The following is a 25,462-nucleotide window of genomic DNA, read 5'->3' as shown; positions in this document are numbered from 1 at the left end:
ACCCAGGTCATCATAATCCCGCTCAATGTCCTCCTCTCTTCCTTCAGCACTGGAACCACCCAGGTCATCATAATCCATCTCAATGTTCTCCTCTCTTCCTTCTGCTCTGGAACCACCCAGGTCATCATAATCCATCTCAATGTTCTCCTCTCTTCATTCAGCACTGGAACCACCCAGGTCATCATAATCCATCTCAATGTTCTCCTCTCTTCCTTCAGCACTGGAACCACCCACGTCATCATAATCCATCTCAATGTCCTCCTCACTCCGTTCATCACTGGAATCATCAAGGTTATAATAACCTGTCTCGATGTTCTCCTCTCTTCCTTCAGCATCTGAACCACCAAGGTTATAATAGACCAGCTCAATGTTCTCTCTTCCTGGATTGTGCCTCCTTTTGGCCTTGCAGTAGAGATAGAGGGCAGTGACACATGTATCGGAGGAAGCATGTGCTCATCTACAGCTCTCCCCAGATCAGCAGACTGGGTGGAGCAACGACTGGGACAGCCGGAGGAATTGGCCAAGTACAATTGGGGAGAAAATTGGGGGGAAAACTTGATTAAAACAACAGATAATTTGATTACAAAATATTACAGTACAGTAAATTTGCCCCCCTTCAATGTGCTGTGCAAATGATGTCCCCACGCATCAATATTGAGTTATGAAATCTCTGAGTGTTGCCGTGGGATTTGTCTCGCAAATTTGTCTCCTCAGCTGGAAACTAAAAGCGGTGTCTTTGTGCCTGTATTGACATTTTAGCAAGTACAGTAGAAGAAGAAGGCCTCGCTTTCACTTTGCATGTGGTACGTATAGCTCCGTTAGCTAGAGAATGGCACGAGCACTGCCAGGCATTACACCATCCATTCCCACAGGGGTTCAAATCATTTATATCCTCATAAGGTACTTCTTTTAATGCGCAGGTGTGTGCACCAAGTACAAATAGCCTGTGTTACAGTATGCCATGCACTGTTGTCATACTGTGTGCTATAGTCTACTGGTTAAAGTAGCAGTCTGTGACATTTTCATAGACATACATGTCTGTTTTTCTACTCTCTATCACCGATTGATTTAACACAATAGTGATTCAACAACCTTATATATACAATTCATGACAGCTTTTCCATTTGCTGTTGGAACACCCGGTGTCCGGTAGCTAATGCCGCAGAGGAAGTGATGTCTTTTATGTCTCCGGTTTCTTTGGAATAGAGAGCCAAAGTCACGCCCACTTCCGGGTTACAGTACGCACCAGAGCCATTCACCCGCCATTCTTTTTTCCATCTACCGTAAATTTCGGACTATAAGCCGCGGCTTTTTCCCCGTTTTTTGGCCCTGCGGCTTATATAACGGTGCGGCTTATCTATGGATTTTTTTCAGGAAAAAAAAAAAAAAAAAAAAAATCTCTCTTCTTTAGCACTCTTTCTAACTATAAATCCACTTCTGTTTTAATTTCCTCTCTTGCCCTCTTTTCACCACACCGCGGACACTGTGTGCACTGTAAAAAAAAACAAAGGTGGTGTTGTGTTATGTTGTTTTGTTGAAATGTTAATAAATGGGAGCTTCCTCAAACAGCCATCTCTTTCCCGACAATCCCCTCTGTGCATGAACCCTTACATATGGTAATTAAACATTAAAACAAAAAAAAACAAAAAAAAAAACATTAAAACACCTGCGGCTTATATATGTAACAAACAGGCAATTTTGCTGCTGCGGCTTATACTCCAGTGCGGCTTATAGTGCGGAAATTACGGTACATTTCGTAAAATGCTTATAAAAATTGTTTTACTTGGTCAAACCAAGCGATTCAGGATTCAGCTATATTTGGAATCACGAGAGACCATAGAACATTTCACTCGGACCAAAACTAAAAGAAAAATCTTTTAATCCGCCCCCGGACCCCCTTGAGCAGAGGTTTTCAAAGTGGGAGGCTCCAAACAGTTTCAGGGGGATGACTTGAAACGGGTGCACATAAATTAGGCAAATAACATAAAAAAACATATTTTGATTCTTTCAGGGTGGGTGGGCCGCCCCCCCAAGGCAATGGTGGGGTAAACGCCATTCGTTATCAAAAGGAGATCACATACACAGAATAGCCTTAATGTGTGATTTGGTTAAAGATATGGCATTGTCGTATGCAAATGCATTTTCCTTGGTTGACAAGAATGCCAAGCCAATGAGCACTGAAGGGGACTAACGATTAGCCAATCAGCATCAATAAATGTCGCAACAGGCTGAACTAATGCCGTTGTCAAGTGCGCTGACACCAATGGCGGCCGCCATAGATGATAGAGATGCTGCTATGCTATCGAGGCTAGTTTAAATCGATTAAAAGTATCACTTACTTTGAAATCCGAACGGCAGTCTGCTTTGAAGGTATATTGAAAAGGGTGATTTTTTTAAATGGAATTCACCTGGGGGATCCCCTCATAGAAATAAAGTAAACAGACTGACTAGAAGATGGAAATGGAGTGTTACGATACAGTAATTTGGGGGGAATTTTACAGTTTTTCCCACTTTCCCAGAGTCAGAAACAAATAATTGCCTTCAGACAGACCTTTTTTAATGCATTTGCTGTAGTCTGAACTTAGTATGTCAAACAGCAATATCAGGCTAACTTGGCTCAATTGTTGAGTATCTGGGATAAAATAACATAATCATGATCCCAATCCCATAGGCATCCAGGAATTGAGCGAGGGGGGCACCTTTTTTCAAGCTTTGTCTGGGGGGAGGCCCACTGTCTCAGACTTTGAAAACCCCTGCCCTAGAGGATCCGACTCCGAGGTCCACCCACCACACACAATAAAAGTGACAGTGTCCCGTTAGTTTGTCAGTGGAAAGCTTTTAATATGAAGGAGCTCCAGCAGGAAATGGAGTTACTACATCCTGGTTCATGCTCCGGGATGGAGCATGAAAGTTACATGGTGCAGGAAACAGGCGTTCAGGGCGCACAATGGGAATGATAGAGGCACCATTCTTCCTATTAGAAGTCTGTGTACCATCAAAATCATTCACATTTTAATGCCAAGTGTAAATGGGACCTTTGTTTGTAAAGTGACCCTCAAAAGGTTCAACAAAACCCTGAAACCCTCGTAGTAAATATCCAATATTACAAATATGTTCTTCTTTTATATCATTTCACTCATCATCAAACATTCCATGGCAGCCGATAAAACAAACTTTTGGTTTAGTTATTTATGTTTCTGTTTTTATGGTTACATATTATTGTTATTATTATTATTATTATTTATTATTAAAAGAGGAAGTGTTGATTTGAATGGCTTGTTTTTGACAGTCTGAACCTCTGTGTATCCCCCCCCTCCCCTCAGACCACCAGCAGCGGCAGCAGCAGGATGAGCTCAGACGGGGGCGGCCGGCCGGCCAAGGTGGGCTCCCTGGTGGAAGTGATCGGGAAGGGGCAGCGGGGCACCGTGGCCTACATCGGCACCACGCTCTTCGCCTCGGGCAAGTGGGTGGGCGTCATCCTGGACGAGGCCAAGGGCAAGAACGATGGCACCGTGCAGGGCAAGCGCTACTTCACCTGCCACGACAACCACGGGATATTTGTCAGACAGTCGCAGGTAACGAGGAGACTTGTTTTTTGGGTTGTGATGAAGACTTACTTTCCAAAATGCTTTATGCTTTATGAACGTATGAGTGCCTGAAGTCTGCCTCTGCTCCAGTGATGCTTTATATTCACTTCGAGGGCGGGGAATCTTTACCTGAAGTTCATATAAAGGATCCAGGCTGTTTGTCAACTGTGGACTTTGGGAGCTTAGAAGTTAGCAGGGATATTTTGTTGTCTGCAATGCCTTTTATATTTTATTTTTTAAGATACTGGTTGTTTTATTTTTTGGTGGCACAGTGTTTTCTGTGGGGTCGATATTCTTCTGCTGTCTACATAGAGCCAACATTTCCTCCTGCTTCAGGCTGCGTGCTCGGTTGGTTTCCGATCATCAAAAGGCTCAGTTTTTCTCTCCCAGAATGCACTGTCTCCCACGAATCACCTATGGTGTCCCTGGGGGGACAGTAATCACATTCAATTTTTGGCAACTCGATGGAAAAAAACAGAGCAAAAATACATGGACATTAGATTGAATTTGACAGGCATTTTATGAACTTTTAAAAGACGTTGTTGCCCCTCTGAGCTTCTGTCACTTTCTGACTCTACTACAGGAAAGAGTGTAAATTCTTGTTGCTGTGCTATCTGTGACCTAGCTCTGAGCAGACGCATGCACGCATGCACGCACACACGCACGCACACGCACACACACGCACACACACACACACACACACACACACACACACACACACGCACGCACGCACACCAGCTGCAATGCTGATTAGGTGCTGTATCACTATAGCAGACTGGCCGACCCTGAGTGGCTTTGCACCAGAGTTGTAAAGGTTGCTATGGGAACTGAGAAAATTTCAATTGACTTGGCGAGAACCATATTTGAGCAAACCTCAATAAACAAACCATTTGTCTTTCTGCCACTTTGGTCGCTGTTTTGCTGTTTGTTTTGAAGGCGATACACACACACACACACAATTTGAAATACGTTTACTGTGAAATAGCTGTGCGTGCGGCCGCACACATTTAAATACTTTTATTTGGATCTAAAGTACAGCAAATATTACAGACCCAAACATTTTAGAAGAAGGCCGCAGTACAGTACATTTATATTGAACCAGACACTGATGCATGTACTTCTTAAGCACAGGAAAAGACATTGCAGCAAGATGATGACTTAAATATAATGTATGCAAACTAACATATGTAAGCATGTTTAGCACTCAAGGGTATACAAAGCATCGTCTTCTCCAGATAAAGAGGCTGCCTATTATGGCTGAAATGGAGCAGTATTTTGCTAATTTTTTTGCATCAGGCTTTAGCAGCCTGCCTAGTTGCAGTCCACGGAGCACGAGTTTGTGGAGATGCCCCAGACTCCCAAACACAAGCTTTGAAATACAACTTTTTTGAAATACATTTACCATGGAATAACTGCAATATCTGACTCAGTCTTGTTTACATTGAACGGTAAATAACCGTGCCATATCTGAAAATATATCTGTATAAGTCTTTGTTTACATTTCTGTGGGGCTTATATATGCCTGTACTGTACATACATATACATTATTTCATATACATATTTAAAATAGACACTTTACACCACACATATTATTATATAAAGTAGTTAATGTAAATGTTTAAAATGCACCCCTGTCCTCTTTGTTTTAAGAGAAAGAAGCAACTCCGGAATGTCCTTTTACAATTTAAGGGTAATCTGGGACAGAGAGCACAACGAACGTTTCAGCCTCAAGCCTTCATCAGCGTCATTTTAACCTGTGCATATACCTTTTTTGTGTACGAGTACATTGAGAGCAACGTAAAACAGAGTCAAATTCCTTGTATGTGTATATACTTGGTCAATTAAAATGATTCTGATTCTGATAGCTAATGAATGAAATGGTGGGCAATGAAAATCTGTTCTCTGTTGGAATGTATCATGTCTTACCGTCTCTGTTTCTCTTTGTCTCTCTCTCTTTTTCTATATTTCTCTTTTTTCTCTCAGATCCAGCTGGTTGATGATGGAGCAGACACCACATCCCCCGAGACGCCGGAGCCAGCCACTGCCAGGGTTCCCAAAAGAGGTATGCACGCACGCACGCACGCACGCACGCACGCACGCACGCACGCACGCACGCACGCACGCACGCACGCACGCACGCACGCACGCACGCACACACACACACACACACACACACACACACACACACACACACACACACACACATCACTGACTTCAGGAGGAGAGATGCATGATCATATCGGTACATAATTGGTATCGGCCGATAAAGGCTTTAAAATGAAATATCGGCATCGGCCCAAAACGAAAATTTCTGCCGATAAGACAGGCCGATAATATGATGCTTTAATTATGCGCAATTGCTCACTGCTTGAATATATGGCATGTTTTACATAATCTAAGTTGAAGTAGTTTTCTTATTTTGCTCAGTGAATGTGTACATTTTGAAAAGCATTGTATTTATGTCTGCATCTGCCAGTGGATGATCACAATAAGAGTAGGCATAATAATGTGTTGATTCCACTACAGGAGAGACTTGATGTTCTCTGAAATTAGGTGGGGAGAAAATTACGCATATATTTGTATCGGCATCAGCAGTCAGCCAAAAGAGTTGGAAAAAAATCCAATATGGTGCATCCCTATTCAGGAGCTCTGGTTTTGTCCTTGACCAGCATTCTGCAGCAGGTTTGTGGATTCAGTCATTCTTCTGCCAGTAAGAGGGGATTTGATCAAACAAATCCCCTCTTACTGGTGAAATCTTGTTGATCCTGACGGAGCTCGGCTGGAGGAAAGACGTGTTCAGAAACAATCAAACACAGTGGAATTCCAAACCAAAGCAAAATCCAAAAGATGAAACGTGCACTACACAAACACAGACACAGACCTACTCTCAGCTTTTTCTTACATGAATCAACATCCCTTATCAAACCCCTCACAGTTTATTTAATGTAATATCAGCAGGGCTGGTTGGTCCGGTGGGTACAGAGGCCATCCCGTAACTGAAAGGTCACAGGTTCAATTCCATTAACAGCCATTGATGTCTATCAGCAGCCTTGTGTCTGGTTTAGGGTTTCAGCTAAAGCCCTGAAATGCAAATGTGCTTCAGTAAAGATCTCCTTACAGGACGCTGTCTTGTTTCATGGAGGTCCGTCTGTCACTCATTATGCAGAGCATTGGAAGGCACTTTGACTTAGGAACATCCATGATGGCTCAGGGCAGAGAGGGAGAGTTAAGGTGGTGACACATTTGGCAATTTTCTGGGCAATTGTAGATGGACAACATGGGCAACAGGCAATCAAGATATGACTCAGGGCTTATTCAGATGTTACCTGGCAAAAAGCTAAACCATTGGTTCTCAAACCTTTACACATCAAGGACCCCTAAACTAACATAAATTAGAGCATGGATGGACCCCTATTTGATAAGATTCTGTCCCAGGGTCCCCCATCTGATAAGAATTTTGCTTTTAGATGTTACATTATTATAGAAAGTGTGTGAAACCCATGATCATAATAGTAGCCATACATTCTGGCATTGCGTTACTTATGGATGGAATTATAGTGAAAATAAATTATTCCCCTTTTTGCTGGGGACCCCCTGGAACCCCCTCAAGGACCTCTGGGGTTCCCCAGACCACCTTGCTGCACTTGAGCTGCTGTAAAAGCCACAATGTGGATCGTTACGTTTTAGATAAATAGAAGCTGTTTCAATCAAATTCAAGTTGAAAATAGACAATTATGTTTACATCTTGGGCATTCGGCCGCTGCTCCTCTCCTGAGCAACTTACTCTACAGTGACTACAACAACAGAATAAGCTTCCTGAATCCCCAGTATTACAAGGAGTCAGCGCCGCAGTGACCTGAAAATACTGCTGTGACCCCAGAACCATTACATATTCAGATTTCTTATAATGGTCATTTTTATGTACTTTCATACATAAAAACGAAACAACGTTTAGCTTAAAAACACCAGAAAAAAGGCACAAAGACGAGTGCAAGGGACAATAAATAGTCAATAAATATAATTGATAAAAGATCAATAACATGGTAATGGCCAATAAAAATATACGTAAGGCCGAAAGTGCAGTTCACCTAAAACAGTTCACATTAGCCATTAAGGTTGAGGAGTCTGACTGCCTGGGGAAAAGGCTGTTTACTGGCCTTGTGGGCCTTGAGTGGATGCTCCTGTGCCTTCTCCCTGCCTGCATGAGGGGAAATAGGCTGTGGGAGGGATGAGAGGGTGGCTGTCTGTCTGGCTGATCATACTGGAGGCTCTGTGGATGTTGCGTTGGTTGTCAATGTCCAGCAAAATGAACAGATCATTTATGATGAATTCATGATGAGTAGGGTTGGGTATCGTTTGGATTTAACGATTCTGATTCTGATTCCGATTCTGCTATCGATTCCGGTTCTCAATTTCAAATTCTTTGAGGGGCGGGGTCAAAACAGCTCACATGCTTATTTCACAGAAGAAGAAGACGAAGAAGAAAAACATTACACAAGTCATATTCAGATTATCATAAAATTGCTTGTAATTTATTATGTACTTTTGTGAACATCAACAGTTTATAATTTTTTGTATACAATTTTAAATTAACACTTTATGTAGCGCCACTTAATATGTTCGGGTGGGAACTCGATTTCAAGTATGTTCTGCATGCAATTCTTTTGTATTAATAAGCAGAAAATTCGGGTTCCTTTTAGATTCTTTTGGAGTTTCAATTCCTTTGGAATCATAAATTCTCAATGCCCAACCCCAATGATGAGATTCTGTGTGTGTGTGTGTGTGTGTGTGTGTGTGTGTGTGTGTGTGTGTGTGTGTGTGTGTGTGTGTCTGTGTGTGTCTGTGTCTCTGTCTCTCTCTCTTCTCCCTTCTTTCTCTCTTCAGAGATCCTGGAGATGCCCAAGTCCACTAAACTGGTGAGTTAGATAGCGCTGCACCAAGGCACAAAGTTCACTGCCAGGCAATCAGCTGCAGATATGGTGGCATACACCTGGAATTACACACACACACACACACACACGCACACGCACGCACACGCACACAAGCACACACACGCACACACGCACACACACACGCACACACACACACACACACACACACACACACACACACACACACACACACACACACACACACACATCCTCTGAAGTAAATCCTTTGTATTTTTGTTGACTTTTGGAGGATATCTTCAGGTTTGCGTGCCAGAGACCTGCCCCAGTCGTCCTGATTCAGTGTTATTTCATCCATTCCTGACTGCCTATCTTGAAGTAATGGGCCCTTTGCACACTGCAGTATTGTTGGTGAGGAGGTGTGTGGGAGGCTTGGCAGCCTACACAATGAAATGAGAAACCAGGAACTGCACCTCTTTTCTCAGTCGCATGTTTTAATTCAATGTAAAACTTGAATCTTCCAAACAGTCAAACAATCTCAAAGGACAGTAAATACACACAGCAGTCTGTGTTGGTGACATTGGCACAGAGGCTTGCGGATAACTTACATGCTGACACAGATGGTACAAGTAGAGGTAAAAGCACCCGCCTACCACCGCGGAGTCCCAGGTTCAATTCCCGGCAGCAGCACTTTCGGATTGGCAATTGGCCGTGTCTATGGGTGTGAAGCCGGTGGCATATGTGTCCTCCTGGTTGCTGCACTAGTCTAGTGCCTCCCTGGACGGTTGGCGCGCCTGTCTGGGGGGAGGGGAACTGGGGGGAACAGCATGATCCTCCCACGAGCTACGTCCTGCCGGTGAACCTCCTCGCTGAAAGGGTGAAAAGAAGCGGCTGGCAACTGCACATGTATCGGAGGAAGCATGTGCTAGTCTATATAACTCCCCAGATCAGCAGAGGGGGTGGAGCAACGACCGGAGAAAAAACAAAAAAACGTAATTGAAAACAAAAGTACAACAGAGCGTCATAAACAGTGCAAATGTACACTGCAGCTGGATATTATGATGTAGGCATGGGAATCGAGAACCAGAACCGTTTAGAACCGCTTCCAAATTGTCCTATTACTCTGAATTGTACGTTATGCCTCCGAGGTTATCAAATCATGTATCAATGCTGGCATGTTTTTCTGACAGTTGCCCCTGCGCATTGCAAAAACTGATGCGTCATGACGTCAAACTCTGCATCGACGCTGCTAGAAACTTGCATCATGGCTTCAGACTAGAGGAAGGAACGGCCCAAAGCCTGCCTTCATTTCACGAAGAAAGATGTCAACAGTGCTGCTTGTAACATCTGTAAATTCATCATTTCAAAGGGGGAAACAGCAGCAATATGTTGAAACATGTTATATCCTCAAATTAAGCGATCTGATTGGTTCATAAGCTGTGGTATATTCATAGTATTCCCATGATGTCACAAGCATTTTCCTACCAATATGGCGCTACAATACACACAGCTCATTGGCTGTTTGTGTCATTTGATTGTTATCACCTGTTAATTGATTACAATCACCTGTTATTTTCCTACCAAGATGGCTGTGTGGTGATGTAACAGAATACTATCAATTGAGCATAATATACCACGGCTATGACATCATTACTTTGCACAATTCAGTATCACTCCACGTCTGAGAAGGGCGTTCAAGCACCGCTGCAGACCGGTTCATAGAATCCCCCTACAGGATGGTGAAGGCATGTCCCACCCTACTCTGCCGCGCGTGATATCTAACCCCACATAGGATAAGCAATAACCATGCCCTGTGGCGCCGGGATTGGCCAGGAGCAGCACTGGAGGGCACGCAGCACTGGAGGGCACGCAGCCCAGCGATTTCATGAACCAACTGAATAGCTCTTGAGAACGGACAGCGATTTCGAGAGCGGACATTGAAATTAATTATGGTCACCTACCTTCCTTAGCATAGTAATAATAATAAGCATAATAATTGTAATCTACACAATGTACACAATCTACAAAAACATGCAATAATATAAACGGTGTTGTGTTCACGTTCATAGCTCATATAATATAATGTATCATATCGTTAATTTCAAGCTCAATTCTTACCCAGAGAAAAGGTACAGCACTGAAAATGTAACAAGCAATAGTTTTTTAAACATCTTTATTTTAAAAGATGAAAAAACCCAGGTGCTTTAGTCCCAAGCTTCAATGCTCCTGGTCAATCCCGGCACCACAGGGCGTGGTTATTGCTTATCCTATGTGGGGTTAGAAATCACGCCTCTGCCTCTGATTGGGGTGGGCTTCTATGGCAATGGCTCTGGTAGTAGTTAGCAAATACTCTCCAAAGGCCACTGAATGACTGAAACATATTAACATGTACAAGTCACGTTAGGGCTGCGCGATAAATCATATTTTCATCATCATCGCGATATGAACATGCACAATAAACACATCGTAAAGACTGTCTGAATAACACAAATTATTTAATTTTATTTTATTGTATTTATATGTGCCATGCATTCACATTCAGCATAAAGCAGAAAGACAGGAACTGTATAGCTAATATGCATACTTGAATATTTGTTTATTTATCACAAGTCATATCGTCATCACAATGTTATTGCACATCAGCACATTTTCCTCATATTGAGCAGGCCTAAGTCCTGTTTTATTCAATGGTCAAATCCGTTGCTCAGTTGTTTCAGATAATTGTGTTTTACAGCTACCAAATAGAGCTCAACAGTCACGTGATGTCATTGCCCCGGAAGATAATTCCCCATTCATTTTCTCCATAGACATTTCAAAAAATCCTTATCTATCGAGTTCACTAAATACTAGCTAGCTGCTGTAGCTATGGTCTATGGCTGTAACTTACCTAACTTTACATTGCATAGCAACTGCCTCGCTCTACGTGCAGGACAGGCAACCAGGAGGGAATATTTTATTTTGAACATTATTATTTATGAATAAAAAAAAAAAATTTAAATTGGAAGGTGTCTATTACTTTCATATTGCCATACGTGGTAACATTTTATAAAAGCAATAGCTCACTTCAGGCCAGTGATATATGGTGATTATATCACAGCTAAGGCACGCCCCTTAGCTGTGATATAGGGAATAGCCACTCTGAGCGCCAGAGCGCACTCTGGCCCAAACTAGACCGTTCGTAAATTGGGAGCGCTGTTGGAATACAGCGAGCAGCCGCAGATTGGATTTACGCACCCATAATGACCATATACCCCCATACCACGGCCTGGCGTGAGCTATTGCTTAATTCTACACTGTTCAGACTCAAGAGATAATGAAACAGCTGCGTTGACGCTGAAAACCTGTGTAGGCCTACTTTTTTCTTCACACAGAAAATTGGACTGATAAGCAGAATCGATAATGGCATTGGTATCAATAAAATCTGATTAATTCCCATCCCTAATAAACCGTGTACATTATTATCCATAATGTTAACAAATGGATGAGAGAAAGGCTGAGGCCCTCTCCACTAGTGATGGATGTTCTCATCTTTTGAAATATAATTTAAAAACTTCCTCAGTTTGTTGCAAGAAGCATTGGCCTGTTTTAAATATTTTCAAGAAAAGTGACGACATCAAGTCTATGTATGCCACCTAAGATGGAGAAGTGAATGGCCTGTTTTCTTTTTTTGTCCAGCAGAGGGCGGTGTTCGTTCATAAATCTCTTCAGTTTGATTGTGATATATAGGTTGGTTATTTATCAAGTGTCTCTAGCTGGAATCAGTTTTACTTTTCAGATTAAAATAAATGACCAGTAGGTGTCTCTTTTGTGACTCTAGATCAGCAAGCAGCACAGAAGTCATCAATTTATGACTCTCAAAAGCTTTAATTACTAATACGGGTCAATTATTGCAGCTCTCTTAATATACCTTTTTTTGCAACAGTTATTTCGACATGTCATAGCAGGGCAAACACAGGTGTAACTAATTACATTAATGATGGTTCCCTTTAAAGGGCCAGGGCCTGTTATTGTGAATGTTGGCTCATTGGAATGGCACTGGAATGCCTAAATGGAATGGAACCATTGTTTATGTTATTAGTTACACCTGTGTTTACCTGGCCTGCTATGACAGGTCAAAATGGCTGTTGTGGAAAAATGTCTATTATGCATTCCTCCTATAGGGTTCTAGGTTGTACAGCTTACAAAATAAATTAAGACTAAGGATTTCTCCTAGAGGTAGAAGGGAGTTAGAAGAGATTGCCCTGAAAACTGAAAAAAAAGAAAAGAAAAACAATTACTGGGCATTCAATTACATTAAAACACACTCAGATGGTGTGTATAGTTTTTAGGATTGGCATCACCGGTGGGCAGATTTTGAGTTGTGTACTTGATGGGGCACCAGAAGAAAAGAAAAATATTATATCCCTGTCAATTCCCAGCTATGTTGCAACTTGCACCATGCCACACACAATACCAAAATAGTTTGCTTATAGCCAATAAACCATAGGCTACACTACACCACAGCAAATGACAAAGTAGACAATAACTGACAAACATCCAAAACCAGGCTTGTAGCTTATAATTCAATAATGTAGATAGAGTTCTCACCTCAACGAGCCTGAAAATTCAAACCATCCAAAGCGACTCAAGATCATCACATAGCCTCCTGAGCCTGTCAGCCTGAGACCAAGCGAGTTGTGCCAGAAAAGGCAAGTCTAGGAGAGGAAAAGACAAACCAGTAAAACATATGCAAAACTAAACAGGCTCTCAAATGAATTATTGAACTAAACCAGTCGGATAATTGTAAAAAAAAAAAAAAGAAAAAAAAATGAAATGCTGCCGAAAGGGTGGGGGGTACAGTACACCTCAAAGAAGAAGTGAATTGTATAATCTCATCCCATGCAGCAAAATCTCCTTTTGAACAGAGGAGAACCAACAGCAAACCTAGAGGATGTTGCTTTGGATTGTAAATGTAGGTGTAAGGTTGAACCAGTCAGAGTCATTTGTTCACCGCTTAAAGACGAGCTGAACCCATGTGGCGCGAGGCTCGAAGATGTATCAGACTGAAGACCATCTGAAAACAAATCTTGTCTGAGATGACAGAGGGTTGAGAGGCGGGCCATAGCATGTCGATGGTTTTGGGGACTGGATTTGGCGTTGGCCAATACTGGCGTGTTCCGCCCCCAAATCGAGTGGGATTCAGCGTGTTGTGGCGCTACGCGAGTGGGATCCGCAGAGTACCAGGCAGCCAGCTGCTTCCCTGTGGACCGGAGCGGAGAATCCGATGCATGAGTGCTGCCTACCCACCTGGAATCTCCGAGGGGCCGGGGTAAGACCCACAGACGTTAACGTTATTCCTGGAATGCAAGTTTAACAAGCCAGTTTATGTCTTTGCATTCTACATCAAATGAAAACATTACAGTTTGTTTTATTTTGTATGTTTAATACATACGTATTGGCCAAGTCATTAGTTAGTTTATGGGCTAGAAATTCTGCCAGATTACAGGCACTAGGCAGCCATCTTGCCTGCAGAATGTTCTCCTAGAAATAAAGATTGATTGACAGCTGCCGTGTCGTGATGTGATTGGTTGAAATGGGGTAGAAATTTGATAGTGCATCGTTACGTCACCATACTGTACATTGTAGTTATGAATTAAATCCTGAAAAATGAGCTTTTGATGTGAAAAAGTGTGAAAAACTAAATACATTTTATTTTTGTGATTTTTTTTTGCATACATTATTAAATAGGTGCACTGAATACCCAGGTATGTGAACTAAAATTTTAAAGTCATTTTTGGGTTCAGCTCGTCTTTAAGATATAGCATTCTTTATTTATTTTTAAATGTCGAAGGTACAATGTATAATTTAGGGTCAAGAGTACCCAGACTGAATCCACACTCAAACTGAATCCAAAGGGTCAGTAGGTTTTTGTTTTTGTGAGCTGTTGTTAATAATTGTGTGAGAGAGAGAGAGAGCGAGAGAGAGAGCATATGTCTGTATGATATGTACAGTAGGAGAGTTCCGACTAACTACAATCCCCTTCACCTGCATGCTACCGATGAACTTTGACCTCTAACCTTCACCTTTGCACCGTTCCTTTCCTCCTCCTTCCTTCCTTCCTTCCTTCCTTTGACCACGCAGCGAGGAGTGAAGCCCAAAAAGGTGGTGCATGTTTCTCTAACCTCGGTACAGTGGTAATGTTATGATGACCGTGGTAACCGTGGTAACCGTAGCTATGAATGGCCTAGCTGCTGCATGGCAACGGGGCCTCACCCTCATTTACCCATCGCATCTCGTCATCATCTCATCTTTGGTCGTGACGGCATCTGTTCTGTGTTTTAATGCGAGAGGGAATGTGAGATATTTGAGAGCAAGAGGTGATACATGTGTCCTCCATGCTGCCACACCCATTTACTGTCTTCACCTGTCCACCATGCTGTCTCCTCTCTGTTAGCATCCGTTCAGCTGTGGCTCCCAGTCTTCTGTCTCTGCTGTCTGAGCATTTGGTAGCATGTTAAAGTCACAATGAAATGAAAAATTAAGTTTTCATCCTTTTAGCAAATTCTCTATATTGTAAACGTACGCATATTTAACAATAAATGCCCCAAAATGAAAAAGTATGATTTTAAATGTATTTATTTGAATCAAAATCCACTTATTTTTTACTCCTGGAAAATGTATTTTAGTGGTAACTGTGGTATACTAGTAAGCAGGAAGCTTACCGGCGGAAGCAACCGGTCCTCGGCTGGCGCCTCGGACCGGTTCACGCTTCTCGCGTCGTCCCTTAAAAAGTGATAATGGACACCTCGTCGTGCATTAACCCTTACATATCTTACATTATTGTTATTATTATTTTGCAGTGCTTTGGGTCCAACAGTCCAGTATTTACCCCCTTATCTCCTACATTATTATTATTATTATTATTATTATTATTATTATTATTATTATTATTATTATTATTATTATTATTATTATTATGCAGTGCTTTGGGTCCAACAGTCCAGTATTTCAAACATTTGAAGCTGCATTTGATTTGCCCGCCTATTGCTCAACCAGCCTCACACTTGGGAACATCCAGACCTGAGGCAATGGTCTTTGCAGGTAATTCTTAGCTTAGCATTTATTTTACCGCATCAGGGCAATTTAGACAGTGCCAGGCAATTTGTTAGTCACAGACAAGCAAATTGAAGTGACTTTCAAATACTTGGCTGTGATTTTCTGCACTTTCTGGCACTTCGGTTTTATCCGCCTGGCACCTAAGTATCTCTTCCAGGCTTTGAATCATCACTTCCTACATAAATATCAAGTGAACTCAACTACCTGTATTTCTCAAATCTAACTGCTGCCATTTAGCCAGGGCAGGACATGCTGACTGCATTATGTGGTGCAGGTGCTGCTCCGGCAGTAATTGTAGCCCTATTTGTTTTGTTGGAGGCTGCTGGACTGAAGAGCAGTGACCTTAGAGGCAGTGATCCTCCCTGCATGTGCTGGGACAGCAGGAACTTGATCCATCCCCACATCTCTGTCTCTGTCTCCATCACTTCTACTCTGGATGCTCTGCTAGTGCAGCAACTTCAGCAGTGTGATGAGAGCGAGGGAGACAAAGTGAGGAGAGGAGATTGAGGCTAAGCAAGAGAGGTTGCTTAATAGGCCCTTTTCACAGTGGCCATTTTGTGTCGAAAAGGCAGGGTAAACACAGGTGCAAGTAAAAGAGTAGTTTCCAACTTCCATGATTGGAAGTTGGAAACCCTCATTACTGTTTTGCTCGCGCCTGTGTTTACCCTGCCTTTTTGACACATAATGGCCACCGTGAAAAAGGCCCATATTTCAGCGACAGATTTCCTTAGCTGCTCTGTAATGGATACACATAAACAGTTCTTCTTTGTAGTGTAGTAGTCCGGCCTCTGAAATCGTATTCGTTTTTACCCACCTCCCATCGATATTGAACTCTAAACACTTTCTATGATATCCTTGTTTTACTATAATGTCAGCCTCTTCAGCTTTCATCACGGCGATCTTACATGACTTCTGTAGGTATTCCTGAAAGTATTTTAGGTGTAGAGCTCACAGCTAAATAGAGTTTCCCCATTGAAGTAATCCTCTTAGATGCCTCTTCTCTTCCCTCTGAGCTGTGGACACAGAGAAGGAGGTTAGTGGAGGCTGGGGCAGATGTTATGATAGCAAATCAAATGACTCTTGGCTGTAACATAGTTATTTAGGAATGAATTATTAGCCTAATAATATATATATACAGTATGTATATGTATATATATCTATATATCTATATACTGTGTACACACACACACACACACACACTATATATATATATATACACAGTGTGTATATATATATATATATACTGTATATATATACTGTGTGTATATATATATATATATATACACTGTGTGTTTATATATATATATATATATATATATATATATATATATATATATATATATATATATAGTGTGTATATATACACTGTGTGTGATATATATATATGTGTGTATATATATATATATACATATATACATACACAGTCGGGATTCGAGGGGTGGGTAGCAGGAGTGGCTAGGGCAGAGGTGTCAAACATACGGCCTGGGGACCAGAACCAGCCTGCTAAAGGGTCCAATCTGGCCCAAAGGATAACTGCAAAGTATGAAAGTTGCACTGAAAAGTCGTATTTCCAAACTTCAATTTTTCAAGCTTGGGATTTGACACCTAATATTGATGCACTTGTGAAGGCTAAGAGGTGCCAGGTTTCAGGAACAAGTTACAATATGAAGTGGCCTATTCATCTTTTCTATATTCATTACTAAATAAATGGAAAAGTATTTTCAATACCCTTGCCATCATTTGTAATACACAGTTACAGACAGTAGAGTTGATATGATAGCCCTATATGGGAGCTGAGATAACCTCATGTGAAACTGTTCTTAAAATGTACTAATCTTTACACTAAAAGACTCAGGAGAATTAGGAGGTGTTGTTATTTCTAGGTTATTATGCATTGATTTTCTTTTGTCTGGCCTGCTTGAGATCAAATTGGGTCCCATGTGGCGTGGCCTCTGGACCAAAATGAGTTTGACAGCCCTGGGCTAGGGGGATATGGGTGGTGGAGGGGGAGGGGGAGCAAGGGAAAAGGGGCCCATAGCTAGGGATAGGAAGGTGGTAGAGAGTCAGGGTTCGAGGGGTGGATATGGGGAGAGGCTAGGGGGATGTGGGTGGTATAACGCTGAATGGCCACATCACTGGGCCATGGGCATAAAGGTTTGCGCTTGTTACATGAAAAATATCTGAAAAATATCTGAATTAATATTACCTAGTCTCGCTGGCCAGCCTCCTCTCCCTTCCGTGAGAGTCGTCTGGCTGCACGGAAACAGGCTACTGGGATAAGCCCTCCCCTGCTCTACAGCTGCTCCCCATTGGAGCGACTGTTTCAGTCGCGGCCGGATGTCCACTCCCGGCTTATTACAAGCTCTGTCATTGGCTCCGACCATGTCAATCAGAACCGCTTCCGCTCGGTCCTCCCTGTGTATCGCTGTAAACAGTGCCCTGGCGCCTCAGTGAAAACAACAACGCTAACTAGCTAGCAAGCTAACGGCAGAAACCTACACGCTAGCATGTTGCTACACGCTGAAAATGGCAAGTTGGATTGTTGGAAACTATTTTCCAAGGGCACTACCGCCAAGCGCCGCCCGTCGCAATCCCACAATGGAGACCTGCGCCGCCAGACTCTTCTCACAGTAGGGAGGGGAGGCTGGCCAGCGAGACTAAATATTACCTGTCGACTCACAGTGTATCGGAGGCATATTCCTGGAAGTAATGATAGATAATTTTGAGATCGCGTTCCAACACATGATGCAAGGTTCACAATCACAGGACCATATGCACACTGTAGGTAACCTTATTACTTTTTGCAAATCTCATTTTAATGAGCCCATCTGTGAGCGTTGCTAGGATACAGCGGAGGCTCGCATCAGTCGGTACCCATTTACCCCTCTTACCTCAGCTCACTGCCCCTCCCTCCCTGACCCCCCCGCTCACATCCTCCCTCTGTCCTCAATCACTGACCGCTTCTCTCCTTCCCTTCGTTACACACCCATAGCTCCACAGTTCATCTCTGTCCACACACACACACACGCACACACACACACACACACACACACACACGCGCACACACACACACACACACACACACACACACACACACACACACACACACACACACACACACACACACACACACACACACACACACACACACACACACACACACACACACACTTTCTCAAACACACCAGCTCTTCTCACCACTGTCCCTTCAGCTATCTGTAGTGGAGGCAGCAATGGGTTGGTGGGGGTAGCGGAGGGGGGAGGGGCCAGGGCGTGCAGTGATGTAATGCGGGAGCAGGGCATTGGCTGGGCTGACAAATCACAATAAGCCGAGCGAGAAGGGAGACTGAGAGGAGAGGAGAGCGGAGCAGAGGAGAGGAGAGGAGAGAGGGGAGGGGAGGGGAGGGGCGAGGAGAGGAGAGGGGAGGGGAGGGGAGGAGGGGGTTTGGGGAGGGGAGGCGTCTCTGTGAACAGAAGCTGGTCGTAGGCTCATGAGTCCTAATCAGAGCAGAGAGGGAGGGACCGACTGAGGAGGGGGGGTCTCTGGTGCTCTGGCAACACCCGCCGAGCGAGCGAGCGCCTCAGATGATGAAAGAGGCTGCGCTGGCAAGCTGGCAGAAAGGACATAAAGGAGGACTATAGGGGGACGAAGGGAGAGCCTGGGAAAAACTCGCCGCGGCCATTTGCACTACTGCACCCAGCCTGAGCAGAGCAGCTGGAGTCTGTCTGTCTGTCTGCCTGTCTGTCTGTTTTTCTGCCTGACTGTTCGCTGTCCGCCTGGACCAGCTGTCTCCGTCTGTCTCTGTCTGTCTTGAACCCGGTCTCGGCACTGTCTGTGGATTGCACCTCTTTGCCTGTTTTATCACCTTGGTGTGTGACTGTGTGTGGATGACGTGTATCTCTCTGTGACTGTCTGTGACTGTGTGTGTGTGTGTGTGTGTGTGTGTGTGTGTCTTCTTCTCTTGCAAATATGATGAGGCAGACTCCTGCACCCCGGAAGGTACAGAACACCATCTGATGTCTCTGCCTGTTGGGATGTTGCTTTTACTCTTGTTCTTCTTGTCTTCATCGTTTGGTTTGGTTGTTTCCGTTAGCAGAGCCGCTGCATCATGCCTGCTACTTTAATGTATGCCTCATTTTCTTATATGGGGGGAATTGCTTTTCCCTCCTCCTTGTGAAGAGATATTTTGGTATTTGTACAGTAGTGTTGAAATGTAATTGAAGTAGAAATCTCATTCATACCTGCAGCTTGGTTGTGCCTTGTCATCTTGCTGTCTCTACTCTTATTTCTTATTTTATTTAATTTTTTACCTCAGTGTTGATGGTTGTTAATTCCCAGTGCTGTTTTACAGAGTTAATTCATGCTTATTCATCATTCTGCACTAGGGGTGGGAATCACAGAGTAACTTACAATACGATACTATCATAACGATAACCGTGGTTTCACGATACAGCGATTCTGTGATAATCGATACATTACAAGAAATTGAATCTGCGATACATCACGATACATGTGGAGAGGGGAAAATACCCCTAAAGAGGCACTATGCAGACTGCATAGTGCCTCTTTAACACACACTGACTGCAGCTTGTCCACGACTCCACGTGTGAAGTCAAAATGTTTCAATGAAGGATACAAAATAATGCATCACTAAACTCTTTTCAACCTGTGCAAAATTAAGTTTACAGAAAAAACACACAAATGAATGCAAAAAATACACATTTCAGGATAATGTACCATATATGGATATGGTCTCACGATATGGTGCCAGTGTATAGATAATGTATCACATGTGGAAGTATCACGATATTTCACTATTTTGTCCCACCCCTAGGCTGCAGTGGCTTTCATTTTATTTGAGTGGAGTTCAGTGTTATTTCTCACTCTATATAGTACATGCCTTGTGATTATTTGTTTTTGTTAAATATGGCCTCATTGTGCAGAAGTCAGGCCTTCGACCTATTAGATCACAGCTTGGAGTGTTTTATGAGGTCAGTGGTTTTGGCCATCAGGGAGAATCAAATAACTTCACTGTTCATTGCAGATAATACTGGATAGGCCCATTAGGCCGATGTGATTTTGGTACAGTCCGTCCCGTCTACTATGGTGCTTATGAGTCTGTCAGCTCTTATTTGGTACAGCTGTTAGCTCTGGCTAATTTCTGCTGAATGCTCTCAGCACCAATCCAATAAAGAAAGCTAACTAGCTAGTGTCCAAGCTGAAGGAATCGGCTTGCAACGGCTAAGAGGAGGAAAGTGGAACGTAGATGGGAGCAGTATTTTGCTATGAGGAATAAAATAGATAAAGGCTTGTGTACAGACCTGGGTTAAATGGCGTTTTGTGAACCAGCCTTGTTTTCAGCTTGGCCACCATGCATTTTGGAGTTCATCCAATGAGGTTGAAAAGGTTTTCATAAGGTTCGTAGAATGTTTTCAATGGAAGTTAAATCATGAAAACCACCTAAATTGAAGGTGCAAGTGATTGCCATTTAATTTAGTCAGAATACCTGATTGATTGGTGGGGTTTACAAAGGTTACATCAAGATAAATCAGATTCAGCTTGTGTCGGGTTAAATTATTAATCCCAGAGAGATATTCTAAATTGACTTTCAAATTCTTTTTTTGGGATCGTCTGACGTCTATACCTCTTGGGATGCACTGTATCGTCCTTTATGGCAAAGCCCACCCACCTGGTGCTCTAGTCTACAACAAACTATTTGACTCAGGTCTGCTGAACACAATCGCTAGATGAGATGAGAACTAAGCGTGGATGTTTTATAGGAAATCCACTTATCCATTCCAGACTGGGTGTAGCCTGCTGCCTGGAGCCCAGCAAGATAACAAGCTATTATCCCAGGCAGCGTCGTTGGGGCTCATATGAACCAGCTCTGCTGTGTCCACCCACAGACACAATGCAGGCATTTAGGTCAGTCACAGCCAGGCGGCAGTACCAGTCGCTGTGTCCACACTGCCGCTGAGGTGTTTGGTCACATGGTCAGAGACCAGGCCCTGGAGAGCCGCTGGAACAAGAGAGGGATAGACCAGCACAAGTACAAGCACACGGGAAGGGGCGGGGTCCAGATGGGCCATGCTACATGATCTGATAATGGCTTTTCTGGTACACTCAGAAGAAAAGGGAACAGGCGTACAGTTTAAGTCAGAAGTTTACATACACTTAGGTTGAAGTAATACAAAAAAAATTTTTTTAATCCACTCCACAGATTTCATTACAGCTGCAACTAACGATTATTTTCATTGTCGATTAATCTGTTGATTATTTTCTTGATTAATCAATTAGTAGTTTCGTATAAATGGTCAGAAAATGGTGAAAAATGTCGATCAGTGTTTCCAAAAGCCCACGATGACGTCCGCAAGTGTCTTTTGTCCACAACCCAAAGATATTCAGTTTACTGTCATAGATAAGTAAAGAAACCAGAGAATATTCACATTTAAGAAGCTGGTACTCGAACCAATTACTCGATCAAAATAGTTGTCGATTAATTTAATAGTTGACAACTAATCGATGAATCATTACAGTTCTAGATTTCATGTTAACAAACTATAGTTCGGCAAGTTGGTTCAGACATCTTTTTGCGCCAAAGTACCGTCATCTCTATGCTTACTCTAAACCCTAACCTAACCCTAACCTCCACGGGTACACCTCCAAATGATGTGACTCAAAAGATGACATCATTTTCTTGAATTCTCCAGGCTGTTTAAAGGCACAGTCAACTTAGTCTATGTAAACTTCTGACATGAAATCTCTGGAGTGGTTAAAAAATTAGTTTTAATGACTTTAACCTAAGTGTATGTAAACCTCCGACTTCTATTGTACTTTATGTTTTTGTAGTTGGTAAAGTTGGTGATTTCAAGATGTTTTAGAGCCATGTCAATAATGTCACTCCATCTTTCCCTTTTGTCTGCTGATATCCCATTTGATATGACATTTGCCTTGAATCACTAACCCTGGCTGTTTCTTTCCTTCCCTTCGTCCTTGCCTCCTCTTCTCTTCCACTTCTCTGCCTCCTCTCCTCCTCTTCCTCCCTCTCTCCTCCCCTGCCCCTCCTCTCCCTCTCTCCTCTCCCTCTCTCCTCCTCTCCTCTCCCTCTCTCCTCTCCTCTCCTCTCCTCTCCCCTCCCCTCCCCTCCCCTCTCTTCCTCAGACCACGGCCAGAAGGCCCAAGGTGAGCCCGGGCTCATTCGGCAGCAGTCGTCAGGGCTTCACATTTTCATCAGTTTGCATTATTTATTTCATTGATTTCTGTATTTATTGTTACCTCGTGCAACTGTCTGTGTGTTTGTGTGAGTGTGTTGATGTAACTGTTTGTGTGAGTGTGTTGATGTAACTGTCTGTGTTTGTGTGAGTGTGTTGATGTAACTGTTTGTGTGTTTGTGTGAGTGTGTTGATGTAACTGTGTGTTTGTGTGAGTGTGTTGATGTAACTGTCTGCGTGTGTGTTTGTTTGAGTGTGTTGATGTAAGTGTCTGTGTGTTTGTGTGAGTGTGTTGCCAAGAAGGTAGCGACCATACATCATCAGATTACCCACTTTATTGCAAATCCATTTGACTTTCATGAGAAGAATGACACAAATTGTGTTATTTTCTACACAACAGCTTGCATATTCGTTTTTTTTTTTACTTTAACTTTCTCAACACATTGATATTTACAGCTCCAGTAGTGTAACAGCCTGTCTCTCTGCTGAGAATTCAACTCTTCACATTTTTCTTTTTGTCCTACTCGTCACTGGCACTGTGCTGGTGTCTGCCTCCCACTCCCATTATAAGGGTTTGTTTGGCTTAGTTTTCACCAACAGTTCCACCCAGCAACTTCAACATGTTCATTCAATGCTTCATTTGTTGACTTTGTTTGCTTTCTGCTGTTTTTTGTTTAGTTTAATTTTGTTTAGTTTAGTTTTTGTTGAAACATTTTCCTATAGAAGCTTTGCAGTTAGGTCACAAATCTCCAGCAACCACATATGGTGCCATCATGGAGATCCAGTGGAGATGGAATTGGCTGTGTTTAAATAAAGACTAATGATATAGGGACGCCACCAACACAAAGGTCGCAGGTTCACGCCCCGTGTTACCTCCGGCTTGGTCGGGCGTTTGCGCAATTGGCCGTGTCTGCGGGTGGGAAGTAGGGATGGGCATTTCTAGCAAAAACACTATTCGAAATTCGCTGGCCAAAGTCGACTTTTAATCGAAATTCAAAAAAAAAAAAAAAAAGTAAAAAAAAAAAAAAAAAAAAAAAGATTTTTTATTATAATTTTTTTTTTAATGTGAGTGAAATGTTGCATTGTCTCCCCTGATTCTAAGTATAGTCGAATCGCTTGGTTTGAGCAAGTAAAACAATTTTTATAAGCATTTTAAGCAAGGTTTATGGAAAAATGAATGGCGGATGAAATCCCATGAAGAGGGAGAGGTTGCTTATAAAAATTGTTTTAATTGCTCAAACCAAGCGATTCGACTATTCTTAGAATCAGGGGAGACAATGCAACATTTCACTCACAAAAAAAAACAAAAAACGAATTTCGAATTTCAATAATAAAAGTCGACCTTGATAATAACAACGATTATTCGAAAATTCGAAATTCGATGCCCATCCCTAGTGGGAAGCCGGGTCTTCTGGACGGTTTGGGTGCCTGTTCAGCAGGGAGGGGAACTGGAGGGGAATAACATGTTCCTCTGCGCGCGCTATGTCCTCTCGATGAAACCCCTCGCTGTCAGGTGAAAAGAAGTGGCTGGCGACTGCATATGCATTTGAAGAGGCATTTGTGAGTCTAGCTACACCCTCCCCAGATCGGCAGAGGGGGTGGCACAATGACCGGGACTGCTTAGGCAGGGGAATTGGCAATGTACTATTGGGAGAAAAAGGGGAGAAATCCCCCCAAAAAGGGACTAATGATCTAACAACCTGACAAGAAAAGAGAGATACCTGAAAAGATTGTTGTGCTGTGGCTATAGGCCATTTCATTAATGTTGTAAGTAAAAGCGAATAGTCTTTAAAGGGGGATTTCTTTCCAAATGTTACATAATGTTAAGTGATGTATGTTACTGTGACTCAGTAAAGTAGTCTGCAAAACACTCTTGAGTCGTAGCTTGGGTCAGTTAACCTGAACAAACCGTTATTGCTGCTGCCCAAAAGCCAAAGATCTCCACTATGGCCGCCAGACGGTGCGTTACATCATCATGCTCATATGGATCTTCTTCTCATTGTTTGTTTTTTTATCCCGATTTCCTCCACGTCTGTTGTTCTGTAAGTGACCAGTCATTCTTTACTCACTGCCCTCCCTGTCTGTCCTCTGCTTTACTCACTGCCCTCCCTGTCTGTCCTCTGCTTTACTCACTGCCCTCCCTGTCTGTCCTCTGCTTTACTCACTGCCCTCCCTGTCTGTCCTCTGCAGCCCAGCCGTCCTGCGGGCGCCGGCGGTAAGGGGGCTCCGCCCGGCTCCGCCTCCGCCTCGGCCGGGGAGATGAGCAGCAGTGAGCCCAGCACCCCGGCCCAGACGCCACTGGCTGCCCCGGTCATCCCCACCCTGCACTCCCCCGGGGTCCCTCCACCGCCCGTCCCAAGCAAGGTCAGTGTCGTGTCGAGTTTATTTGTATAGCCCTAATTCACAAGCATGTCTCAGAGGGCTTTACAGGCTTTACAGCCGTCTTGTCAGAATCAACTACGTAGCAACGACTTACAATCTATTATTACTAACTATTGTTTGTGTATTCAACATTTATTTTATTGTCAGTCTTTTAGTGTCATTTATGTTTTTGTTTTTGAAGTGATAATCCATGAGATTATTGTTCATTGTGCCTATCACTGCTCACGCAAACAACCCAGTTCTCCTATTAATTCCAAACAAACCAGTGTTTAGAACAGACAATATCAACTCTCAGGA

The 25,462-nt window shown here is 43.0% G+C and overlaps 1 protein-coding gene across 1 annotated transcript in view; it reads left to right on the top strand.

Annotated features, from left to right (window-relative positions):
• Window positions 1–25,462, top strand: part of LOC310773610 (dynactin subunit 1-like) — a gene marked incomplete at its 3' end in the record, with an annotated part of 82,570 nt that overhangs the window by 16,820 nt on the left and 40,288 nt on the right. Inside the window, exons 3-9 of the mRNA XM_083633531.1 lie at window positions 3,324–3,575; window positions 5,571–5,649; window positions 8,472–8,503; window positions 14,597–14,617; window positions 19,554–19,571; window positions 22,734–22,754; window positions 24,974–25,147. Of these exons, the coding sequence (XP_083489657.1) occupies window positions 3,324–3,575; window positions 5,571–5,649; window positions 8,472–8,503; window positions 14,597–14,617; window positions 19,554–19,571; window positions 22,734–22,754; window positions 24,974–25,147 (597 nt within the window). The remainder of the gene's footprint in view (window positions 1–3,323; window positions 3,576–5,570; window positions 5,650–8,471; window positions 8,504–14,596; window positions 14,618–19,553; window positions 19,572–22,733; window positions 22,755–24,973; window positions 25,148–25,462) is intronic.

This window comes from Poromitra crassiceps, assembly GCF_964638095.1.
Source record: "Poromitra crassiceps genome assembly, chromosome: 3".
Classification (NCBI taxonomy): domain Eukaryota; kingdom Metazoa; phylum Chordata; class Actinopteri; order Beryciformes; family Melamphaidae; genus Poromitra; species Poromitra crassiceps.
Note: the sequence above shows the minus strand (reverse complement) of the source record. Positions and strands in the feature narration are given on the sequence as shown.